Source organism: Sturnus vulgaris, chromosome 4 (assembly GCF_052056855.1).
Source record: "Sturnus vulgaris isolate bStuVul1 chromosome 4, bStuVul1.hap1, whole genome shotgun sequence".
NCBI classification, from domain to species: Eukaryota; Metazoa; Chordata; class Aves; order Passeriformes; family Sturnidae; genus Sturnus; species Sturnus vulgaris.
Window position 1 is genome coordinate 6,523,056 of NC_142246.1, and position 24,315 is coordinate 6,547,370.

The 24,315-nt window shown below is 38.5% G+C and overlaps 1 protein-coding gene across 13 annotated transcripts in view; it reads right to left on the reverse strand.

The window, feature by feature from the left end:
• Positions 1 to 24,315, reverse strand: part of CTBP1 (C-terminal binding protein 1) — a 234,332-nt gene that overhangs the window by 149,868 nt on the left and 60,149 nt on the right. For 3 of the 13 annotated variants that reach the window (XM_088163010.1, XM_088163005.1, XM_088163014.1), the window contains exon 1: positions 222 to 308. The exons of 9 other annotated variants lie outside the window; for them this stretch is intronic. In XM_088163010.1, the coding sequence (XP_088019136.1) occupies positions 222 to 228 (7 nt within the window). In that variant the 5' untranslated portion in view covers positions 229 to 308. Of the gene's footprint in view, positions 1 to 221; positions 309 to 24,315 lie in introns of those variants that run through there. One more of the 13 variants, XM_088163008.1, reaches the window with a different exon arrangement.

The window sequence follows — 24,315 nt, forward strand, 5'->3', positions numbered from 1 at the left end:
AGCCCCCGCCCAGCGGCCGCCGGGGGCTGCGGTGCAAAAACAATTATTGAAAATAAAAAAATAAAAAAAATAAAAAAATAAAAAATCAACCACCGTGGCTTAGGACGGTGCGCAGGGACTGGGCAGCGCGCCCATCATCCGATCATCCATTCATCCACGCATCCATCCATCCACCCATCCATCCCCCATCCCGCCCTCCATCCATCCGCCCACACGCCCACCTTGCATCCCGCCGCCGGCTCCACACCGGAATCCGCCGCCACCGCCGCCGCCGCTGCTGAAAATACGGGGCAGGCGGGCGGACCAATGGGGGCGGAGAGCGCCGCGCCCGCAGCCAATGGCGGCCGCCCGCCGCCGGCGCCCGGCCAATCAGGGCGCAGCTCATTAGGCGGCGGCGGCCGGGAGCGGCGGGGGCGGGGAGCGGCTCTGCCCGCTCCTCGCCCGCCCCCCGCGATTAATTCTTTTCCTCCCTTTTTCCTCTATTTTTTTCTTCCCCACCCCGCCTTCTTTTTCCCCACCCATTTACTTTCTTGTTTTTTCCCTTATTTCTCTCCTCTCCGTCTCTCTCGCTCCCCCCTTCTAACTTCCTCTGCGCTTCTTATTTTGGGCAGGGCCTTTTCCCGGATTTTTTTATGTAGTCCCCTCATTGTACATTAATTATAGAGACCAAAAACTTGGGGAGCCCACAGGGAACTTGTTCTGCTCTATGTGGAAGGATGCCCTTGCCTAAATCACGACTGATCGCTGGGAAGCACCAGAGAGCAATATTTTAGAGAATGCAAAAAGATGAAGGGATATAAGGCACTATAACTACTCCAGCCAAAATCTGAGCTGAGCCACTGCTTTTGGCATGGCACACAAGCTCTGTGCATGCCTTCAGCAAGCTCCCAGGATGCAGAACCAGCCTTTAAAAATAACAAAACGAAACCAGCAGATGTTTCAACCACACAGCTCCACTCCAGCATGCAAAGCTGCTTAATCTGTATCACCACTGCGAAATTCTTAGCAAAGTTTTTATTCAAGTCAAACAATTGTGAGTATAAATACCTGCTCTGCTAAAACATATGGAATAAAGAGCCTTTTTTAAAAAAATTAAAATTCATTAATATTCATTCTTGAAAATAAACTTTTCAATCAGCAAAACTCATGACTGTTTTATATTACAGCAGAAAACTATCTACTGTAGAAGAGGGGGATGAAAATGCCTCAGAATTTTCTTGTTTTTCCAGGACCCCAATAATTCCTAAGTTCAGAGTGAACTAAAACAGTGACAAAGCCTGCACCTCCCATTTCTGATGTTGTGCTCCTTCTGACCTCACCCCCAGCATTTAAAATTACTAAATTGTATTTGCTCAAAGCCCTTGCCTGAGCAGGCCACGTTATGAATATATTCACAGCGTTTGGCTAATACAGGATAACACACACTGTGAAGTGATAAACCCGATATCAACCCAAGTCCTGATGATAATTTACAGGAGAAAGCTTTTCTTTTGCAGATCAAGAGAGGTTTTTTCCTGAGGTGCCCCAAGAGCCAAGAACATTGTGACGCTACGAACTGCTGACAGGCAACCAATAACTGTGACAAATTATACATTCATGGCATCTGCAACAATCGATAAACTGACTCACCAAATTAATAAAATATAGATCACAAAGCATACATTTTTATTAAAGAATAATTTCGTGATAACCAAGTAATGTGGATGCTTCCAAGCATAAGATTAAATTACATGCTGAGCAAATCTGGCATTTTGTGATAAACTACGAAAATAGTCTTTGCAAGAGCAACTGAGGAAGAACATTGCTGACATAGTCTATAAACATGTTTTATAAAGCACAACGGAAAGTAACAAAAAAAAACCAAAAAAAACCAAAAAAAAAACCCAAACCAAAAAACCCCACCAAAAAACCAACCAAACAAAAAAAACATAGTGAAGTGGTGGCTAGAGAATTCACTACCATATCCACAATAATTACTTTCTAGACTTCTCCTTGTTTTGTAATTTATTCCTTCGAATATGATGCTGATTTTGGTGTTAAAAGTAATAAAACCAGATTACCTACATAGGGGAATATTTACACCAAATTAATTCCTTAACCTGTCAGACTCCAGCAGTCATTACTGGAGTATGCAAGGATTTTTAGCACATTTAGGATAACAGCAAATGTACTTAAATACACAAAGCAAGTGTCTTACCTCATAGACTGACCCTGATGGTCATAATTTTGTGCCTGCTGAATAACTCTCAGTTTAAAGAATTTGCTTGAACTTAGGAACATAATGAATCCTGCTGAATTTGAAGGTCTTACACTTCACACATGATAAAGTGTTTTCCTGCATGGATATTTTCCCCTACTGAGGAATGCAGTGAGAAAAGGTTTCTCAACTTTCTGTAAAGGTGTTGGAGAAGTTCTTCCTTTCTCAGGGAAGAAGATGGAGCATCTCTTATGGCAAAGGCTTCACTACTGGCAGAACATACTTAGGAACATCCTCAATTTCCACTGTCTGTGTTGGGTGATTCCTACACAGCTCTGAATCATATCGTAAATGAAGAATTTAAAATACTGAGATCGTGTTTATTAAAGTTTACTATTATTAGTTCCTAAAACTCAGTATTTGGTCTCTCCAGGCTAACTATGCCATAGCAGCTGCATTAGAAGGCTGTCCTGAATTAGTTTGAATCCTCTACAATGCCAGATAACGTGGTGCTTTCAGGGTGTCTTCACGTGATTGATGTCTTGTCAGATCTTCCAAATATTTCTTTTATGGCAAAATGTCCATAATTTCCTGGGAGCGGACTTTCATACTTCTGAGTATTTTACATCCGTAATGTTTAGCCACTTCCTCAACTTCCACGGATTTCCTAGCTTAAACACATGAGATGTGCTGTTTCCCGTCCTTCTTTCTAGCTAATAAATAATGGAATCTTAATTCTGAACTGCTGTCATGAAACAAAAATCAAATAGAGCCTAAGTGATACAAAAACAATATTGTTTACACTAGATCCATTATTAACTTAATTCTTTCCTAAACAAATGGCATTTAATAATACATTAAACACATAAACAGGAACATATTCGAAGTTATTATCCCATCAGCTCCTTTTCATGACATTCGTCTTCTCAAAGGCAATATCCACATTTCAGTCTAATCATTTGTTGAACATCACTAAGTTAATAAACAGACACAGTTCTTTAAAAATAGCTTACTACTTAAACAAGCTGCTGCCTTCCCTAGCTGTGACAACCTAAATCAGTTTTTAAAAAAAATCTATTATCTGGCATATTATTAGCAACCAGAAATTTATTATATTATTTTCTTTCAAAATTAAGTATCTTTATTTAGAAAACATAGCTACATATCCCTGCTTACAGATAATCATTTATCTAAATATTTTACAAGTGTTCTGCATGGTGATCATTTAATTTACTAAGAAAATACCCACATTGCTGTGAATATTTTCAGTCCCCAAAACGTGCCTACAGATAGCAGCAGTGCATATTTTAGAGAAGCAGCAAACAGGACCAGCTTCAGAATTACACCCACCACCCTCCACATAAGATGAGGCGAGAGCATTTTCTCTTGCCATAAATTACCACTCCCTTCTATCAGCAATTATTTAACTTTCAAAAATAGCTGCAACGAGACAAATTTTGAGTTATAATTACACAAATTTATCCCTGATATTAAGGCTGCATACATGCAGATATGTATACCTAATCTGCTCTAAAATGTATAATGTTAAGTGTTATAATCAAATATACCAGGGCATCTTTATCATATCACCCAAATGACAACATATCTATGCTAAACATCTGTAAACCATTCTAGTGGCCAACAATGCCCATTATTACTTTTTTACCTGGTACCAGCCACTCAATCCTGGTGCATTTTCTACTACATCTTCCTCTTTCCCAGATGAGTGCAGGGACCTAAGGACCTAAGTCCACAGGAGTCGAAGGAACCACCTAGCCTTGCTTCCAGGCAAGAAATAGAAATATTTATATTTATAAATAAATATATCTATATCTGTCTATCTGTCACTGAGGGCAACACAGAAGCTGTGTTGTAAATCCATACTCTGGAAATATCTAAAGGCTGGAAGTATTAGAAACAGCATATATAGTTGGCCTGGTTTTCCTTTCTGTTTCATACAAGACCTTGGGCTAGAGAGCACTTTATGGTCTGACCCAGTTCAATAATCATTTCATTAAGTACTTCAAGACTAAATTGCATCATTCTTTTCTTGGAAACTGGAATTATTGAATATCTTAAGTTACTCAATTAAAAGCAAATTAAAATTTGTCTACTCCTGCATTTGTCTGACTCAAAGCACCTCCCACATTGTCAGAGGTCTTGATAGACCCCTGTCTCTCCAAAATTATCATCTCTGCTAAATCATGCTGTGAAGTGCTGCCTCTCAGACAGTGCATTTATCCTGTTTGTAGAATCAGGATAAATCCAGTTATCACACAATCACAGGATGGTTTGGGTTGGAAGGGATTTTACAAATCATCCAGTCCCACCCTCTGCCCTGAGCAGGGACACCTTCCACTGGACCAGGCTGCTCCAATCTCCATCTGGGCTGGCCTTGAACATTTCCAGGGATGGGGCAGCCACAGCTTCTCTGGACAGCCTGTGCCAGACCCTCATCATTTTCACAGGAAGAATTTCTTCCTTATATCTGATCTAACCCTGTCCTCTGCCAGTTTGAAGCCATTCCCCCTATCCTGTCTCTCCATGCCCTTGTCCCCCGTGCCTCTGCAGCTCTCTTATCACCCCCTTTGGGTTCTGGAAGGTGTCCCCAGAGCAGAGATTCTCCAGCACTCTGAGCATCTTTGTGGCCTCCTCTGGACTTGCTCCACAAAATTCTTATTTTGAGTCCAGCCCCAGAGCTGGACTCAGTAGCTCCAGGTGGGGTCTGGTGGCTTCACCTTCAGCCGTTCCCAAAGCATTCCCAGGTGGGTGAGGGCAGGGAGGTCACACAGGAGGCAGCACCATGGGCAGGTCTGGGGGCCAGGCAATCTCTGTGTTCTCAGTAATTCAGCATTTCCTTTACTCCTTACCTATTAAACTGTCAAATCTGCAGCATTTATTATGCAGTTACCATGATACAACAATGAACTCAGGTTATTATTTCTTTGGTTAAGTTTTTCTTGTTATTCTTTGTGGGGCATTAACAGTCACAGATTCATAGGATCTATTTTTTGCAGAGAAACTTAACAAAAAGACAGGAACCCAATCGTTTTCTTTCTTCACATTTGTTTTCAATGGTGATAGAATAAATTGCTCCACTAAAAAGCCTTGCTACTTTCTGTTTTAAAGCACAAGAACAAATGCTATTTTTAAAGTCAAAATGTGTTATAATGATAGGGTTGGGGTTTGAGGTGGTTTGATTTTTTGGGTTTTTTTTGGAAGAGTAAAATTCTATTTTTTTCAGTTACAGTGAAAATTCTGAATGCATATTCACATCATTTTGCAAAACTGTCAACACTAGATACACATTCTTTCTTTGAACTATCTCCCTGTGTTGCAACCCTCATCTAAATTTGAAAATATTTTGGTAAACATAGCTGATGTTTCATGGGTGCAATTTTGAGACCATAAGGAATTTAAGAAAACAGTTGATACTGCATTAAAATCTAAAATTGGCTCTTAAGAATCCATCAGATTTCTCAAATCATCAACTACTAAGAAAAACATCCAGAAATGAATATCTGTAGCTAATCTACTTTCTCCTAGATTTTCTTCCCTGGAGTGTTGTTTTGGAATTTTGAGCTCCTTTTGAAGGATATTTGTACATTCTTTTGTGGTGACATATTTTATACATTACTTAAATACGTTCTTCTCTTACTATTATACATTTAGCCTACATATCAAGGTAATTGTATCACAACATTTATCCCAACAGGCTTTTACTTCCAGAGAAGGTTGTCTCAAGTATAGTTGATAACATCCACACTTTGCCCAGATAAAGAAAATAGTTTGATGAAAAAAAACCAAAACATTATGAGCACTAGTGGAGTAACATATTTCTTAGAAGCACAGGACTGAAAACATTCCCCTCGGGATGTTGTAGGAGCAATGTAAAATAATTTGTTTCACTAACTTAAATTTCTTTATTAAGAAAACCCCTGTTTTGTTTTGGTTTGTTTTTTTTTTTTTTGTTGCCACCACTCTCCTTGGAAAGCTGTGGTGGACTTTGGGGGCTCTGCCCATCAAGAATCCTCTTCCAGAATTCAACCTCAATTCATTCTGCAGTTGTTTGTACCACTTTTTTTTCTTCTGCAGCCATTGGCTTTCAGTTCTTTTCCTCTTGCTCCACACAGTATCTAAAGATGAATATATTCCTCATGTCTCCCTCTGAGATGACAGCCTCTTTACCTTTCTCATTAAACTGTTCAGGAATGATGAACTCATACTGATAGAGCAGAATATTCTGTTCACTTGTTTTTATGCATATCACAGGGGCTGCTACAGCACATCCCGTGATCATCCAAGTACTATTTATCTATAATGAGAATCTTGTTGCAAGTTTCTATTTTACAAACCTCTGCTATTACTCACTTAGAAGATACGACCTTTGATTTTGTATTTTGAATTTGATTCCACTTCTATTAGCCCAGTGTTCAATGTAATCTCAGTTATTTCTATATAATATCCTGATTCCTTGTTATATTTAGGATGCCTTCCAACTTAGCCATTAGCACAGCCCCTCTACTCATGCCAGGCAATCCATGTGAAGCAAGCCAAGCTCAACACTCCACTGGTAACCTCTCCTGCAACATCACACCTTTTAGAAAAAAATTCTTTCTTTCTGAATAACACCAGGGAAGAAATGGTTCTTTATCCCGGTTTTCCAGCAGCAACCACGCCGTTCTCATTCCACCCATCGTTATGCTGAGAGTTAAGACACACAGAATGGAGCTGTGCCTCCAGTTGCTGACACAAGAGTCTGGGCTCTGCCACATCATTATTCAGCAGATGGTCCTGGGCGACGTGTCCTGGCTCCAGACCTTGGACAACGCTGGGCACGTACTGAGGGATCTGTGGTTGGAGTCACGCTCGGGCTTGGTGGATGCTTTGCTCCAACAACCAAGGTCTCACTGACCTTCAAGAGGCCGCCAAAACCCAAACCTCAGCTTCTTTCTTCACTTCTGGTAGCTCATAAGGTAGAAGCCTATAATTCTTTGTAGCAGTAAATACTAATTTTTATGAGTCTTGAATTAATTCACAATAAGCACCGCAGTATTCCATAAAACACACAAGTGCTGAGGGCTGTGCTGAAGCTTTTTTTTTTTTTTTAAGAAGAAGAAGAGATAATGTCTGGATTTCAAAACAATGTGGTGGTTTAGAAATGCAGGGTGAAGAGTCCTCCAGAGAGGTGAAAGAAGCTTCCCTGCACACCACACGGCTGCCTTCGGCACACCAGAGTCTTCAGAACCTCTGAAAGAAATGGTCCTGCCAAAAACTACTACTGCTTCAGCAGGTTTAACCATTTTTAGAAGCACTGCCAATACCAAGGCATCAAACCAGAGTCTTTGCCTGTACCTGTCTCCCTATCCCCAGAACAATCAAACAGTATTGTTAAATCACTGGGTATCCTTAGAGCAGCCCAGGACTGCCCTGGAGGCACAGAACCCAAATCCCTCTACCAAAGGGATCCTCCTTGGCTTGAGCAGGCCAGCAGGGATACTGACCTCTGGCCAAAAGGGTGGGACTTGTGCAGAGGTTCCAGGGAGCTGGAGGACCTCTCTCTCTCCCTCTCTGCTGGGTGAGGTGTGTTACACGAAACGCTGCATTTTAATTATGCAATTACACAGAACTGAACAGCCCAGCTCTGGAGTTTTGCAGACACAACCCTGCTCCTGGCACCACCTCCCTCAGTGGTTAAACTCTGAAGCCATGTGCAGGGCGAGAAGTTTTCTCAAACCCTTCCAAGAACATCAATAACACAGTCCTAGTTATGAACTTCATTCAGCTTCGTGCTCATTAAATCACAGCTGTTTCCCCTTGATGCTGTTAGATCAGACATCACTGAACCTGCCTCTGTGTGTGTGTACACAAATATTCTTTTCCCATTGTCCTGCAAAACAAACTCCTAACAGAAAAGTGTTTATATTAAAACTAACTGGAATTAAATGCCAATTAACAGTTAATAACAGTCTTAAGATAACATTTCAATTAACAGTTAATAATAGTCTTAAGATAACATTTCAGATCTATTTAATGCCATAATAAACTGATTGCAGAGCTGACATTAGTTAGATTTCAGCTATTGTTTTGACTCAGAAACAAACTACCAGTTGATTTAAAAACCTAAATATTCTTAAGCATGAACACCTCAATTGAAAATTGAAAATGCTCCTGAGCTTCCCTGCCTGCTCACAAGGAGGCCCACACACCTCAGTTCTCTTGCCCACCTCATTGCAGCTCTGCATGCATGAGGAAGGTATTTGGAGGTTTTACACATATTTATTAATTATCTCTTCTTTAACAAAAGAAGATGGACTTTTTTCCTGCTTCTCTATCCCTTCATAAACTCTTTGGATCACAGGTAACAGAACCAGAATACCTGGAATGGCAATGCTGTTCAATCTGGATGATATAAATCTATTTTTCACTGAAAGGAATATGTTTGTTCTTAAACCTGTCTGAAATACAGACAACAACCCACTAACTGAAGGTATAAAACTAGGTAAAATACACACTAATTAACATCATTCATTGCATTTTGTGCCCACATTCTTTCTAGAGTGAGACTTCTTCTCACAGGCCCTCTTGCAAGAGAAGTAAGAATAGAGCAGTTTTGAGGCTTAAATCAGAAACAACAGCTTAACATTTATTTTTATATTTTTCTGTTCATGTATGCCTTTTTTTGAACCATTTAATACCCTTCAGAAGCTCAAAAAATTGTTCTGCCAACAAAAAAAAACAAAAAACAAACCTCCAACAAAAAAAGGCTTAACCATTTTTAGAAACACTGGCAATACTAAGACTTCAAACCAGAGTATTTGCCTGTACTTGAGGCTTCTTTCTATGAAGACAAAAGCTCTGTAATTCTCCAAAAAAGCAGCAACTGATCCTGTAGAGAAGGCTGAACTCTACAATACCCTGACACATCCTATTTCACTTCTTTGCTAAAATGCACTGAATAATACATAATGGAAAAATACAAGTGTTGTAACTTAATCTGGGCTGTAAATCCCTGCTCCAGACGCACATCTCTCCTCCAGCACCCAAATAACCACACAACTGACAGACGAGGAAGAACAGCTTCCATTGCATATTTGTAACACTTCTGTGTCACTTAGAACATTTAGATTATTTGAACAAAACTACTTTTTAATCACAGAAGAAAAACTCAACACAGTTTAGAAAAGGAAAAACTGGGAGCAATTTAACAAGATGGCAAAATTCCCAACTGCAGTCCTTGGCATGGACAGCACTTCAAAATGGGTGAAAAGCTACAGCCATGCAAGGAGAAACTAGTTTCATTTTGTTTGAAGTAGAAATTCCCTACACCAACTAAGCAAACATCTTCATCCCTTTCAATAATCCAAACACTTGAAGCCAAAGTAACAAAGCAAACAAATATTTTCAATGATATTTCTTCATTTTCTAGCATGGTCATGTCTGGGGCACCCAGAATTTTCTGGGTAGTGCTAGGAAGTATTTTCTATTTTGCACCAGTGAAGAATCTAGAAAGAAAATTTTAGTCCTATGAGAAGGTCCATATAACTTGTCTCCAAGCATACAAACTTCACCAACTCTACAGAACTGCTTAAAGAAATGCCTTACACAGCCATTTAAAGAGTCATTTAATCATATAAAGTGTTGAATATGTCAGACTAAGAAAGCAGGAGTCATAAAAAAAATTAGATTTAGCACTAATACATGCACAAAATTAAAAAGGTAAAGAATTTATTAATGACAGGGTTGATGATGTAAGAATAAAAATTAATTATTGAAATGAATACAGTTTTTTGGAAAAATCTTTGTAGAGCACTATATAGTACCAAAGTCTTCCCAAACTGACATCCACAGTGCCTTGCTAAGTACCTTATTCATTCTCTTAAATCCAGCCCTACCATACCTCAAATACTTCAGATATCCATACATGATAACAGTGTTGCTGTCAGTGATAACAGGAGAGCATTAATATATAAAAAAATGGATTTTTATATCCATTATGAAATATTATGAGTATTGTATCTAAATAATTTTGTCTAGAAAGACTAAAGTCTTTTCATTTTTAAAAAGACAAAATGAGTGCAATAAGAAAAAAAAATTCTATATCCCCATATTTAGGACCTGTCATTTGCTTATACAGCTACAGATAAATCAAGAGATACTAAAAATGTCAGAAGTTAAGCTATCCCTCTCATTTTCCTCAAACTAGTTTTAGTCAAGTTCTCATTTTAAAATTGTTCAGTTACTCCCTTTGCAGAGTGCAGTGTATTTTGAATCTGACATTTCCCCCACCCCCACAAGAGGAAATCCCATCACCAAAAGGGTAAACTCATTCTCCAGAAGTGACTGTACCTGAAAAGATCAAATTGTCCTTTTGGTCCACTTGGGCTTTTGGGGTGAGGAAGAGTGAAATACCTAAAATTTACAGCATCAGTAAACAAAAACAACTGAGGTCTACATTAAATGGCTCACTAGAGCGTGTAACACTGTAGAGAAATGGGATTTCACAAGGATACAGAGGAGTAGATTTTCCATGTTTGAAGAGTCAACCAAAAGGGATAGGGAACAAGAACAGGTAGTCAGTCATAGCATAAGGCAATAGGAATGTTACATGAAAATATTTGAGGTTTAATATGCTGATCTGCAATTTTTTCTTCATTAGCTAGCCATTATTAAAATGGAAATATGTGCTTAAAATTTGTTTAGTGCAGTTGAAGCTCTTAAAAAAGCAGAAAGAGGGGGGAGAGAATTGTATGTCAGAAAAGGAGAATAAGAATACAGAGCCTGTGTTTAAGATAACATCTGTGGTCACAATAAAATATGTAAACCAACTTGCTATGGCTCATGGTGATCCAGCCATGCCAAAACATTGTCTTCAAGGGACTGCCAACAGAGTAACGTGAATAAACTTATTGGTTAAAAAAAAAAAAAAAAAAAGAAAATACTCATTTACAAAAAAATTTCTGGTCTTACTAAAGCTGAAGATTAGAAACAGCCCCACATTACTTATTACTTACACAAAACGCTACTGCTGAATTGGAAAAGTCAAAGCAAGCAGAGATTGAATTAAATGAATTAATGCTATTTTAAGTTCTCTGTCCTGGTCATGGAAGCCTGTACAGGAGCACCAAGGTGTGTCTGTAGGGAACCTCTCACCTCAGACACGATGGGAGATGAGGGAGAGGGTGGAAATGAAATGTGTCCTCTGGAAACCAACTTAGTCTCAAATGCTTTCAGGTTTCTGACCCTCAGGAAACCCAGAAGCCTGACTTACTGAGGGCTGTGAAGTCCCACATGGGCAGAACACATATTTTTTTCCATTCTGTTTTCTTACACTGCTACGCTTTTATTGATTTACTCTGCATTTGAACAGATGCATTTCTTTTGATATTACTCAACCAACCAGTTTCAAAATATATAATTGAAGGTGTTGCATATGTATATAAAATCCACAACTGAGCAGACAAAGAAAGAAGTGAAAGGTGCATTTGCTCTGGGCTTACATGAATTGCTGCAGTTGAATCTTGCCTGTTTCTTCACTGTTTTTAGTAGAAGCACAGCATTGACATCAGTGAAATGATGGAAACATTGAATGGGAAGGATGAACGGGTGACATCAACTTTTCCTTCAGAGACTCCAGTTGAAGAGAACATTTTGTTTTCAGGGAACAGTTGACATGGCTGATGAGTCTATGGTGGGTCAGAGAAGGTTGCATTGGCCATTGGGGAATACAGAATGACCAGGATCATCACCAAAAATTGATATAATTGCTATATATAATGGAAAACCTGAAAGGTTTAGAATTGAATGGCATCCTGTAGGTGGCCCTGAGATTAACATCTCCTTGAAGAAAAGATTTGAAGAAGAATGTGAAGAAGAAATCACTGTTAGGAAAATACTGTCCAGTCCTCAGTAGAAAGAACCACAGTGCATTATGCTACAGAACACAGCATCTCACAGGGAGTCTAGAATCTAGCCTTATCCAAAGAAGTCAAGCAACCACTAATCTCTAAATTTAAAAATATTTTTAAGCTTTTATTTATCCTAGTTGATAGGATTTTTTTGAATAAATACCTTAGTGTACTAACACAAAGAAACTAGTCTAAGAGCTGAGCTGCACAAGAGGCTAGATGAATCATTATTAAAGTTAGATCTTGCTGATAGTCCTGGATAAACACACATCCTCATCTGTGACCTCCAAAAAGCCTCCAGGGCAGCTGCATCATTGGAACTGGGACAGGATGCACAGCTCAGAGACCGAGGTACCCAAGACTTACCCCACACAGGCAACCACAGACAACCTCTATCATCTCCATTCCAGCTCCAAGTATTTTACAGATTTAACCACTTTATCATCTCACATGTCTTGATAACTGTTGGATCATCTAGAGCTCGGAAAACATGCTACAGTTTTGTTGATAATTATATTATAATAATTATATTCCTTCCTTTAGTCTGTTATATTTTACACATTTTTTATATTGCTCACACAACTATGGATTTGCTGTTTCTGGAAAATCATGTAACTGCATCTTCTTTCAGCTCATGACAGCACACTGAGTTATATTTTCATCTCATCTGAGGCCATGAGAAAAAACACCCTACCACCAGTTTTTAATGTAAAGGTTAAGATACATTTGCTCTCAAGCTCATTCTATTAAACTTTTTTTTCCCTGATTAATGGTTAACTGGCAATAAGTTTGCACTTTTTTAGTGATATTTATTGCAGATTACAAGCATCGTGCTGAGAAGCACATATGTAATAAGGTTTATTTCTATTTTCATGCTATTCCTTGCCAAAAACGCACGGTGAAACCCATCTGTTGTATTTCCCGTCTGAGGTTAGACAAGAAAAGGAGACTCTACATAGCACTCTGTCACTGCAAACAATATTGATTGAAGCAGAGTTTGGAGATGGAATCCAAAGTGCTTACTCAGAGCAGGCATTCTGCCTCATTGCTGCACACAGATGAAAATGTATATAAAATATGATATACACATGGAAGCAATAATGACCAGCTCTGGATTCTGAGATAAGGACTGAAGCAGAAGCTGAATCATCAGAGAAGTGTTTCTGTACATTTGCTCACATGTGCCTTCAAATATGCAATTTTTTTGTACCATTTTTTTTTATTTGTGCTAGTTTAATAAATGAAGTCTCTATCTGAAAAACTGAGGAATACTCGGCAGCCCTTCTTTTGTGCCTTGTATAAAGGATGCAAGTGCTCTGAGAGGGCAGTGCACACTGCATTGTTTTTCACTTTCTCACAGAAAACAGACACTGTCCCTCTTTGCAGATGGCCAGCCTTCACAATGTTTTAACTGTACTCATTTCCTCATTCAAGACACAAGAAATGTTCTTCCTTTTATCTGTCAAGTAAATTCATGCAACACATAATTCAATGCTAATTTAGTGTGTGAAGAAGCATAAGTAATGAGGATGTTGGTAAAATCAGCTGAGATGATGCAAGTTGATTCTGATACATGGAGGAAGAAAGGGCACCAAAATGTCAGACATAAATGGAAACAGAAATATCTGATAGACAACTTACTTTAAAGGGAACAGGGGTAGGCAGACACCCAAGAATGGCTTTATGTTGACTACACAGGGAAAGTGTTTCAGAATTGGAGACATTCTAGTATTAAGGAACATATTGGCTTATAAGCCATAACTGAAACATACAATTCTACACCCCAGACAAGAGACTGAGCTCCAAGTGAAAATTAATGCATAATAAACAAGGATATAAATTAAAATATAAAGCAATTCAGCTTCAACACCAAATTTTGAAAAGCTGTTTGCAGCATGGGTACTGAGATCAACAGGACTGTACAGCTTCAGTATAGGAATAAACACACAACATATTTTTGTTTGTCCCCTTCAGAAAAGTAAACACACACACACAGCTTTTAAGGAGCGTTGCTCCTTAAAAGAGCAACCAGAAACTAATGTCCTCAATATTAAAAATACAGCACAGTGGACAGCCTAAGATATATTTCAGCTTCTAAATGCTCTCTCATCAGGAATGAGTGACTTTTATTGTAAAGATATAGAAACATAGCCAATAGGGTAGCTTTCAAGAATAACTGCTGTCCCATCTAAACCTCAGATCCAAGGAAGTTGATCTGAGTCCCTTTCAGGCTCAGATCTTTCCTACCACCTGAACAACCTAAAGAAGGTGTGTTATCCAAAGTACAAGTTTCTTTACATTTGACTAGAAATGATAGAAACTTCCAGATCATGTAATCTCAAGTAAAACCTTAGGCAATTGATAGATGACCTTTCTTCTTCCTCTTGCTGGTTTAACTGTGGCTCGTCACATCACTGCAAATCTCAGGGACAGACTCTGAATTCAGGCCAGAAATAAAAAGTTTATACAGCAAATTTGCACAGAATTTGTTAAACCTTCTTCTGTGGATCAGAGTTAAAAGGTACTATGCCCAAGGGTGCTCAGCTAGTGCTCCCTCACTGAAAAAACCACTGCCAAGGGCAGTGAAAACAGCAACATGGTGGTGGTAACACAGACATCAAACAACACCTTGGCCAACTCCAAAATTTTGTATTAGTGTTATTTTTCAACAACCTGAGAAATTACATTTCAATAAACCAGAAAGTTACACTCTGGCTGGGGACGAGATTCCTTTAAGTAGGAATGTTTGTTTTAATTTATTTGACTCTCAAGTTCAACAAAAAGTTTCCTGTTATCACATAGATGTTTGAGGGAAGGCCAAAGCAAACAGTTTTTCCAGCTTCATTCTATGCATCTTCACATCTCTCTGTAGCTCTATTACTTCTTGGCCTGACATGAAAGGCTCCATCAGAAATGCCAAAGTTTGCTGGATATTTCTCCATTCTTCCCTCGACTTTATCAGTGCAGTAGAAAGATGTTCTTCAAAAAAAAACCACAATCAACACAATACTGTATTTGAACAGCCGACAGACACATCATGTAGAATTTACACATTTAGGGGTTTGGCACAGACAGAGAGTTGTAATTGAGACCATTCCCCAGGACTAATAAACTGTCCTAGAAATGACACATCACCCTCTTTTATTTGTAGATACCAGTTAGTTAATATCTGCTAGTTAATGTTTGCATCACTGCCCTTATTTTAGGGCAGATCCCCAGTTCAGTGCAATTTACTAGTAATTACTTTTTTTTTTTTTCTGGAGATAAATCTCATCCTAGTGAAGCCATACCTGCCTTATCTAGTACCCAAATCTCTGGCTATGTAGAAAGATCACTTCCAGAATGTACTGGATGCAGTTCAAACCTGAGAAATTATTTCGATGTACTCACTCTCAAACATGTTGGAAATCTTGGAGAAGTGTAGTAAAGTGGTTCTGGCAAGTGTATTACTAAAGCAATAAAGTCAACACAGTATTTTTACTATTTGTTTAGTAATAGGACTTGACAAATATACAGCACTGTAACAGCAAACTAAAATCCACTTATATTTTTATTGCTCCTGCTTCAAAAATAAGAAATTAAAGATACCACTCATAAAAATCCTGTAATTAGACATCAATTTCTTCATTTTCTTGATGTAATTTATATAACTGCTGTTACAAGTTAGACACTTCATGAGGCAATATGTAAATGAAAAGAGAAAAAAAAAAAAAAAAGCCCTGTACTAACAGAACCAGTTTGTTTTTCAGAATGTTTTGCATTACACTGGCAGCAGAAATGTATCTGTGGTTTCCATCAGAAAACTCCCGAGTATGAAGGAATCTGTCCTTTACGCACGATAAAATCTCGTGACACAGCAAAATATTGCTGCTGCAGTGTCCTCAAGGTACGCCCTTCTGAGAGTCCTGTGCTGCTCACTCACAACTGCTGCAATAATCCATTAAGTAAAAATCATTTACATGCACAAAAACAGCTCAGCTGCTGAATCATGAAATATACAATAATTATGTGCTATAGCTTTTTAGCTTGATAATGCTATTATTTTTCTTTCAAATTTGCGCTGTAAATATGTTTCAATTATTCCTTAATACAAACAGTTGCTTGAATAGGCAAATTATTAAACACTAAGTAATACTGCTCTATAATAACTTGTTGGGGGTTTTATTAAACTATATATAGACTTTTCACCTTGCTATAAAACCAGTAATGAGTTAAGATTCAGAGAGATGAATGTTATCATCCTTTTACAGGTAAGAAAACAACTACAGGGAGAAATTGCTGCCACAAGGACTCTAAGCACAGCTGGCTACTCCTTGTTCTGATCTCCTGTATCTTTAATCATACACACCACACCACTTGTAGGGACCTGGTCACAGATGTGTTACATGAATCAATCTCATGTTGTGCATTACTGCAAGTACAGGCAGCTACTTTTTACTTTTTTATATCCTGCTTCTCTTTCTTTGAATACTTCAGCCATTCTGAGCTAGACCAAAAAAAAAAAAAAAAAAAACAAACAAAAAAAACCAACAAACAAACAACCCTGAACAGTGATCTCTAAAACAAATATTTTTCACAACACCTATAGAATGGATATTTGAAGTTGTGGAAAGCATTATTTATTGCACTGCCAGGCCTAATGGGGAAGTATGACAAATGCACAGCAGCAGGTACCTGAGGTTGTAGACACTGAAGTGCTGGGTTATGGACTGTGCACTGCAGGTGGGCAGCGTAGCTCTTATTTCTGTCTCTAATAATGAGGCTGAAAGCCTCAAAGAACTGAAGGATTATTCAAAGTTCTACTAAATTTGGGCAAGGAAGATAGAAGCCTTCCACAACTGAGGTGCAGGAAAAGCTTGTCATGGGTTCAGGCCAAAGATCCATCTTGCTAAATAGTGGTTGTTTGTTTTTGGGTTTTTTTTCCCTGCTGCTAGATTCAGGAAAAGAACAGTGAGAAAAAGAGGATGAAAAAAGGGGAAGACTTGTATTTCAGAATCTCTCCCTGCCATCAGCAATTTACCATTCAAGAGCTCTATCAATCAGAATCATTTCAGCAAACCCAGTGGATTTTTCTTCCACTAACCCACTCACTCTTTCAACCTTTGTGAAACTTCAGTAACCTAAAATATCCTGCAGTAGAGCTTCATAACTCACCTGAAGAAAGGCTTTCTACACCTACACGCAGCAGTTTCACTTGAGAGCAGAAACAGGTTTGCAAAGATAACAGGAGAGGGGTTTTGGACTCCTGTGCAGGAAGTAGGACATTGTTTTCAGTCCTAGGGCTGAAGAGAATATTTTAAGTGATACACTTTCATTGAAGTAGGTCAAAATCTTCTTCCTTATTCCCAGAAAGGGAGTTGATGTTCTGACTGTCAATAGTGTAGAGTGCAGTGCTGAGTCAGGTACTTTCCGAGCACTGCTCATCAAGACTTTTGCAAGGAGAAATGTTAGTGCTCCCCACTCCTGCTTGCCAGCTGGATCCACAAACAGCGTGGAGAAGATCACAAACTTCAGGCAAGTCCTGAGCTGCTTTCTAAAGGCACCTGCTTTCAACTCCTACAGCCCTCACCAACCTCCCAGGTCTTTACAGGATGCCACTCATATCTTGGATACCTGAGGAAGGCACCTTCAAGTCACATCAGCAAACCAAAAAAATCCTGAGTGCATAGTTTACTTCTGTTAAGAGTTCTCATCTTTACTCCACACCAGCTTTCAATTCTTGTTTCCCTCATTTGACTGGTGGAGGCCAGAACAGAGAGGCCAACAGTGTCAATGCAGGCTGCAGCTACAACACCAATAATCAATATGCTGTCAGCAATTTATGATTTAATTAAGATATCACGGACATCACTGTGTCCCTCAAACATGAGGTTAGAATGGTTTTTCCCTTATTGTGAAATACAGTAAAAATTATTAAAATTAGAACTAGAAGAAAATAAAGTGGCCAGAGAAAATGGGAGCTGAGGAGTTTCCTAATGACTTGATTCAGCTGACAGCTCACCATGCCTACTCTCAGTTGCTACACAAAGCTTTTCTGGTATTTTGCAGTGTAAGTAAAGGTATCATAATAAAACTCCTGTAAAGGCATTTTTTCCACATCACTTCTGAATTGACTAACACCAAATTCAGTGAATGACACGCAATCTTTTCTTCCATTTTATTTTCAACCAGACAAATGTTTTTAGAGAAGACATTGTCATATTTGAAAAACATAAAACTGGGGAGGATTATAGTCAAGCTTCACAGAAACTGAGTTCTGAAAACATCCCATCCAACATACTCTAAATGTTTCTATGAAATTTCCTGCCATTTAAAAAATGTGCTAATCTCAGGCATTAATGGAACATCTTCAAATGGTGAGTGCATCTTAAAATAATCTGATCAACTGCTGAAACCTCAAGTCTAGATTCATTTTTGTCTTAGTAGCAGCTATGCTGATTCTCTTCTTGCTGATAGCATCATATAACCAATATTATTCTTAAATAAACCTAGAAAGAAAAAGCTTACCCTTACCTTCTATGGAAGCCAAACAAAAAAACCTTTCAGCAAGTAAAACAGAACCAAATCAGTGTTGCTCACTTGAGCTAAATTTTAAAAGACATTTCCTTGTACTTTACTACCAACTTGACTGTTGTTTTGGACAACACCTTCCAGATAAAATTAGCACCACAGGTCACAACAGACAATGGAGCAGGTGCAGCTGAACACTCAACTAATGCTTGAAGGTAACTGGTTCAAGGGCCTGGTATTTTAGGTGTCTTAAAAGACAAAATATTGGCAACAGTGTCAGCATATCTTGTTTCTTGAATGGTCATCAGCAGATGAATATTGGAGAGGGCTTTTTGAAATTAACTCCTTTTTTCTGGCTTATACTTTCTTACCAAATTAGTTTTTATTTTCTCAACCCATAATCCTTTAATGCTACTGAAAGGATATAATGTAATCAAAATGTAATTGATTAAAAGGGAAATACAACATTAACAGAAACCACAAAAAAACATTATGCATATATCAATTTAGAAACAATGTCATCTGGTTTTGGATGTAAAACCATCAGGCATTACTGCCAATCTACAACACAGATTATACTCCTAATGTCAAGGATGTGACGATACCTTCAATGTGCTTCTATGTATAATTTTAGCTTTTCCTCCCTCCCCCTGCCCTGTCCTTCACAGCCAAGGAATGCTGCATAGAATCACTCCTCTAGTTACAGTTTTCAGTACATTTACTTAAAATACAAGGTGCTATCAGTTTTGCCAAGCTAAACTTCTTCATATCAATTCAACCTTTTAGATAGCAAAGGAACCTAGCTAAATTAAGTATAAATTTATGCACTTTCTACAAATCCTGACAAGTCTGCTTCTACTATTTTGTGAAGTCTTTATTTAAAAGACAACTTAAGGTTTATAAAATCACTGGCATCTGTGAACCTAGCAGCCTAAAGTCAGGGTCTGTCCCATGCTTCAGCTACATTGTAAAACTTAGCAAAAAATCAAAAAAGCCATTTATACTGCAGAAGGAAGTGAGGAGTATTCAGCAGCCTTTTAAATTAAGTGCAACTAATAAATCACCCTCCTTTTACGCTGGATGTAATGTAGTTCAATTATAACACCAAATTAAGGAAAGATTTTCAACAGAAAATATACCTCTATGCTCCTATGGAGAAATGCTGATAAGCCTTTAATTTCTGTGGCAGTTCTGGCCTATGGAACTGTTATAAACAGGCAAAGAATTCCAGGAAGCACAGCCCAGCTTTGATTAGACAACAAGCTCTGCCACACTCAGGCATCAAGAGAAAACAAAAAGGAGAACAGATACAAAGTGCATCCAGACCAAAGAACTGCACAAGGGACACGAAAGACAGAATGGACACAAACATGAGGCAAACTGGAGGTCACAGCTACTCCAAGACTGAGGAGTCAGGTGCAGGAATCCCTTAACTACCTCTTTAAACATGCTTTTTAAATTAAATATCTCATTCTTGGATAGAAAATATTTGATTATATTTTCGAATGATCTCTGTTGTCTATGTATACGCATATGTACTCAAAAGGAGTTTTAAGAGATGCATGAAGTTATTGAAAATAAGTACTCCAAAATGTTAGAGTGTTCTCTTGTCTGTGCCAACTGGGCTCAATTAGCACAATTATTAGCACAAATCTTTCCTGTTAAATTGAATATTCATAATTGACTTGCACCATTTTTAACTTTGAACTCCATCTTCCTATCAGAAAAGTCTTCTGCCAAATTTTATCAATGCAGAAGGATAAACCTGCCTCTAAGTTAAAGCAAATTTAAGCTGTTACAAGTCCGCCTTGTAAATAATTTTAAAAGAGAGCTTTTAAAACTGCATAAAATGCAAGGTTTTTATCTAGAACAATCCAACAAATTTTATTCAGCAAATAATTTTTCCAATTAGATGATTGTACCAGGAGGTACAAGTCAATCATCCCTCTGGAGCACTGGAGCTCAGGAAAGACCACAGCTTGTATCCAACAAGCCTTTGGCACCACCAGGGCAGCTGACATGAAAACTTCATTGGTATTTCTTTTAAAAAGGAGAAATCCACAACTTCAGGATAGGGCAGGAATGTTTTCCATGAGTGACCCCTTAGCAAACTGTTAAATAATTTTAAACTATGTGGAAAGCTATGATTTTAGGAACATATTTGCAGGTGTTTCCATTCATAAAAGACTAATGCAAATGAAATCAGAGAGAATGGAACAGAGTTGAACATGAAATTTAAAAATTAATATTTAATGTTAATGAATTTCAGTGGAAATCCACTTGTGTATCACCGAGCAAAAAAATATATCACAAAGAATAATTTAAGAAACATCAGAAAACCAGGAATGAAACAAAAATTATTTTATTCCCTCAGAAAAGAGAAGCAGAAAAACAAAGAAAATGAGACTCAGAACTGCAGGGGGAAAGGCAGCTAAAGACCACATTTGACTGCAAGACCACACACCATCAGTGCTGTCATCTTGGTACACCAGTGCCTTTCAGGAGTTGCTGTGAAGTTTCTTTCACCAACTATTTCAGGATACAGTCATGTTGTTGATTACTGTAATCACAAGGAACCTATAAAATAACCACTGATTTATGGTTAACACAGATAAAAGGAAGCAACTGACTAAAAAATTCTTCATTGGATGTTTGCAGCTCTGGAATGAACTTCCTTTTACTTCCCTCCATCAACATCTTGGACAGGGGGCAAAAACTCATCTAATCATCTGACATTTTGAGAAATTTCACAGACTGATACACAAAAATTAAACAGGAAAGGATTTTGTAAACTTTAAGATTATATTAACAAACATTTCAGAATTCTAGTGAAGGATTAGGTACCAAGGAAAGTTCAAACCAAGTTAGCATCCCTTGCAAAAACATCACAATTTAATTTTATTTAGATACAGCTAAGAGATAAGGGAAGAAGGAAGAAAACATGGTCTGGAAGTATGATACACTGCTTTTAGAAATACTTTTTTTAGGGCAAGTTTCTTATGAGACCAGAGAGGAGGCATCAGGGACATGAATAGCCCAGTGATGAGGGCACTCACCTCAAAGAGAAGAAAGAATCCATAGTTTTAAATCTCTTTCCAAAACTTACATACACAGAAGCACTAGAAACATAGAAGCTTGAATTTCCCTTCCTGAGTCATTACTGAGCTCAGTTATCCCTTTTTTCCCCCCTGACACAATGAGTTGAGCTTGAATTGCCCAGCACATAGACAGCAGCAAGCAACACAGGAAGGGTAACAAACCTCTCTTCAAGAAACGAATCAGCTTTGGATTGATGATAACCTGGAACAGAAAGCTTCCCTCTCCTGGGAAAACACCTCTACTTATGGAGGAGCCACTGCTGAGAGCAGTGCTTTGAGAATCAACTTTAAGACTCCCTGGTCTAGGGAGGGAACGTGATTTGGGTCTGGTGATGGATATCCCTTCCTTGGCCAAGGAGTAATCAGGTGGCATTTCTTATTTCTGTCTGCAATATCTAAGCACCTTTCAGACAGATTTTCAAAGGAAGCCAGGCTCACCTAATTGTGCCTGTCCATCTACTCACAGGGCCCTCCATAATTAAATCTTTAACTCACCAGCAAATTTCAACCAAAAGCTGCCAGCAGTCTCAAGGAGAATTTTAAAAAGGCACCAGATGAGAAGGCAGACACAAATTAGAGGCTGTGCCTGTGAAAGGCTGCAGCAGGACATCAGCAGTGATCCCTTCCATGACACCTGCCAGTCTCCAGTCTCATCAGCACTCAGGCATCCGTGAGAGTGCTGGGACATGCACTGCTCACCAATTCCTGGAGACGAGCACCACTGTGCCCCCATCTTTCTGCCAAGCAGGCTCCACTGACTCCTGCTGCCCTGCCTGAGATCACAGCAGCCTTTTGCCCTCTCTGCAACTGCCTCCAAAACAGCTCCTTCACTTTGAGGTTCCTGCCTTGTCTCATGCACAAAATGCACATGAAACTGCTCCAGTCTTCAAGAGGAAAGAAAATTAAGAAGGTCAGGACTTCGAGCAACCTGGTCTAGTGGAAGGTGACCCTGCCCTGCAGGAATGGGATGATCATTAATGTCCCTTCCAAGCCATTCTGTGATCTTGAAAGTGTGGAGTGTCCTTGAATTGCATCTACAAAGGGATTTCAAGGTGCTGATGCTTTTAGATGGGTTTTGAAGTACTGAGAAACCTGCCTTCCCTGTAACTCCTAACTTTGGGTGTCTACATCCTTTTGCAGATCGGGACTGAAGCATGTTGCTAGGCTGCCAACAACTGCCAGGCAACAAATCACAGCACACAGATTGAAGCCATGCTTACAATGCAATATATTGAGCATGTTTTATTGTTAAGAAATCAATAATCTGCATTGCCATAATAAAATGCAAAATGTGATTATGTTTTTCCCAGGGGCTAGAAAAAAATAAGAATAAAAAAACTGTAAATCATTCTTATTGCCTTTCCACAGTAAAACTTATACATTCATTCTTCAATCTGTTATAAAATCAAATTAATTTCCACTATTAATGAACAAAACCTCTCTCGTTGCACAACATATAATTAAGAGTGATACTACTTCTTTCTGAGCTCCTTCTATTCATTGCCCCTCCAAATTATTAAAACAAAGCAGTTACTATGGTAACTAATTCATTCTCTGCATTATTATATTGTTTCTAAACATCAGTGTTGACTCATTCTGACTTACATGCCCTAAATTCCAGTTTGAAATTCTAAACTTCTGCCTTGTCTGTCAGAAAAGCCCTTTACAATCTATGCATTCATGCAGACAAGGATAGCTAGAGCGCAGCTGCTTTTGTTTATTGCAAGAAGACATAACTGTTACTAAATTATTTGAGTTTGATAAAGTGATGATGCCTGATGGAAGGGCAGGGCAGCACTCAGGGAACAAGCATGGGAGTCTGTGGAGCACTGCACAAACGGGCAAACATGACCATCTGCAGGTTAGCTAAACTAACAACAGCAACCAAAAATGACTGGCAGATGTTGTGGAAATTAAGTAACACCTGCCTAAGTGGTATTTGATACCCAGGAAAAAACCACATGCGTGTGACTGATGCAATCTTCAAGACAGAAAGGAGCAGCAGGGAACAAGAAATAGTGACAAAATTGCCTGGGAAAAAGTTTTCTTAGCACTTAATACAACTATTTCTTCAAACGTGCACTCCTTGACAAAAAGAGGCATTTATCGTGTATTTAATTAAAACTTATAATTATTCTTGATTACCTATTAGCAGGAGTCAGAGCCTAATTGTATTTGAGTGTCATTATCTAGTACACAAGGAACCTTTCTGGAAAATATAGGTAGGATCAAAAGAATAAAGAGTCTTTACTCTTCATCTTTTGCTTCCCTACTGCCATTGCCTGTAATTTTTGTTGTGTTTTTTTGCTGTGTCTCCAGTTAATTGCCAGAATGAAAGGTTTGAAAATTCAGTGCATGGGAGGATACTTTGAAAAATAAGCATCAGGGGAAAGAGAAACATGAATAATTTTTAACAGCTAATTTCTGGCTTTAAAAAAAAAAATCACAAATACATCTGCTCAAAGTCACAAGCAATTTAAATTTAGTTCTCATAGGAAAGGGTGGAAGAAGGAACCTTTTTATTTAGGTATCTGTGCAGGGCCACAAACCACTGCAGAGTTCTGGATCTCTCTGGTACCAAAGGGTGTGTTTTCACCTGCAG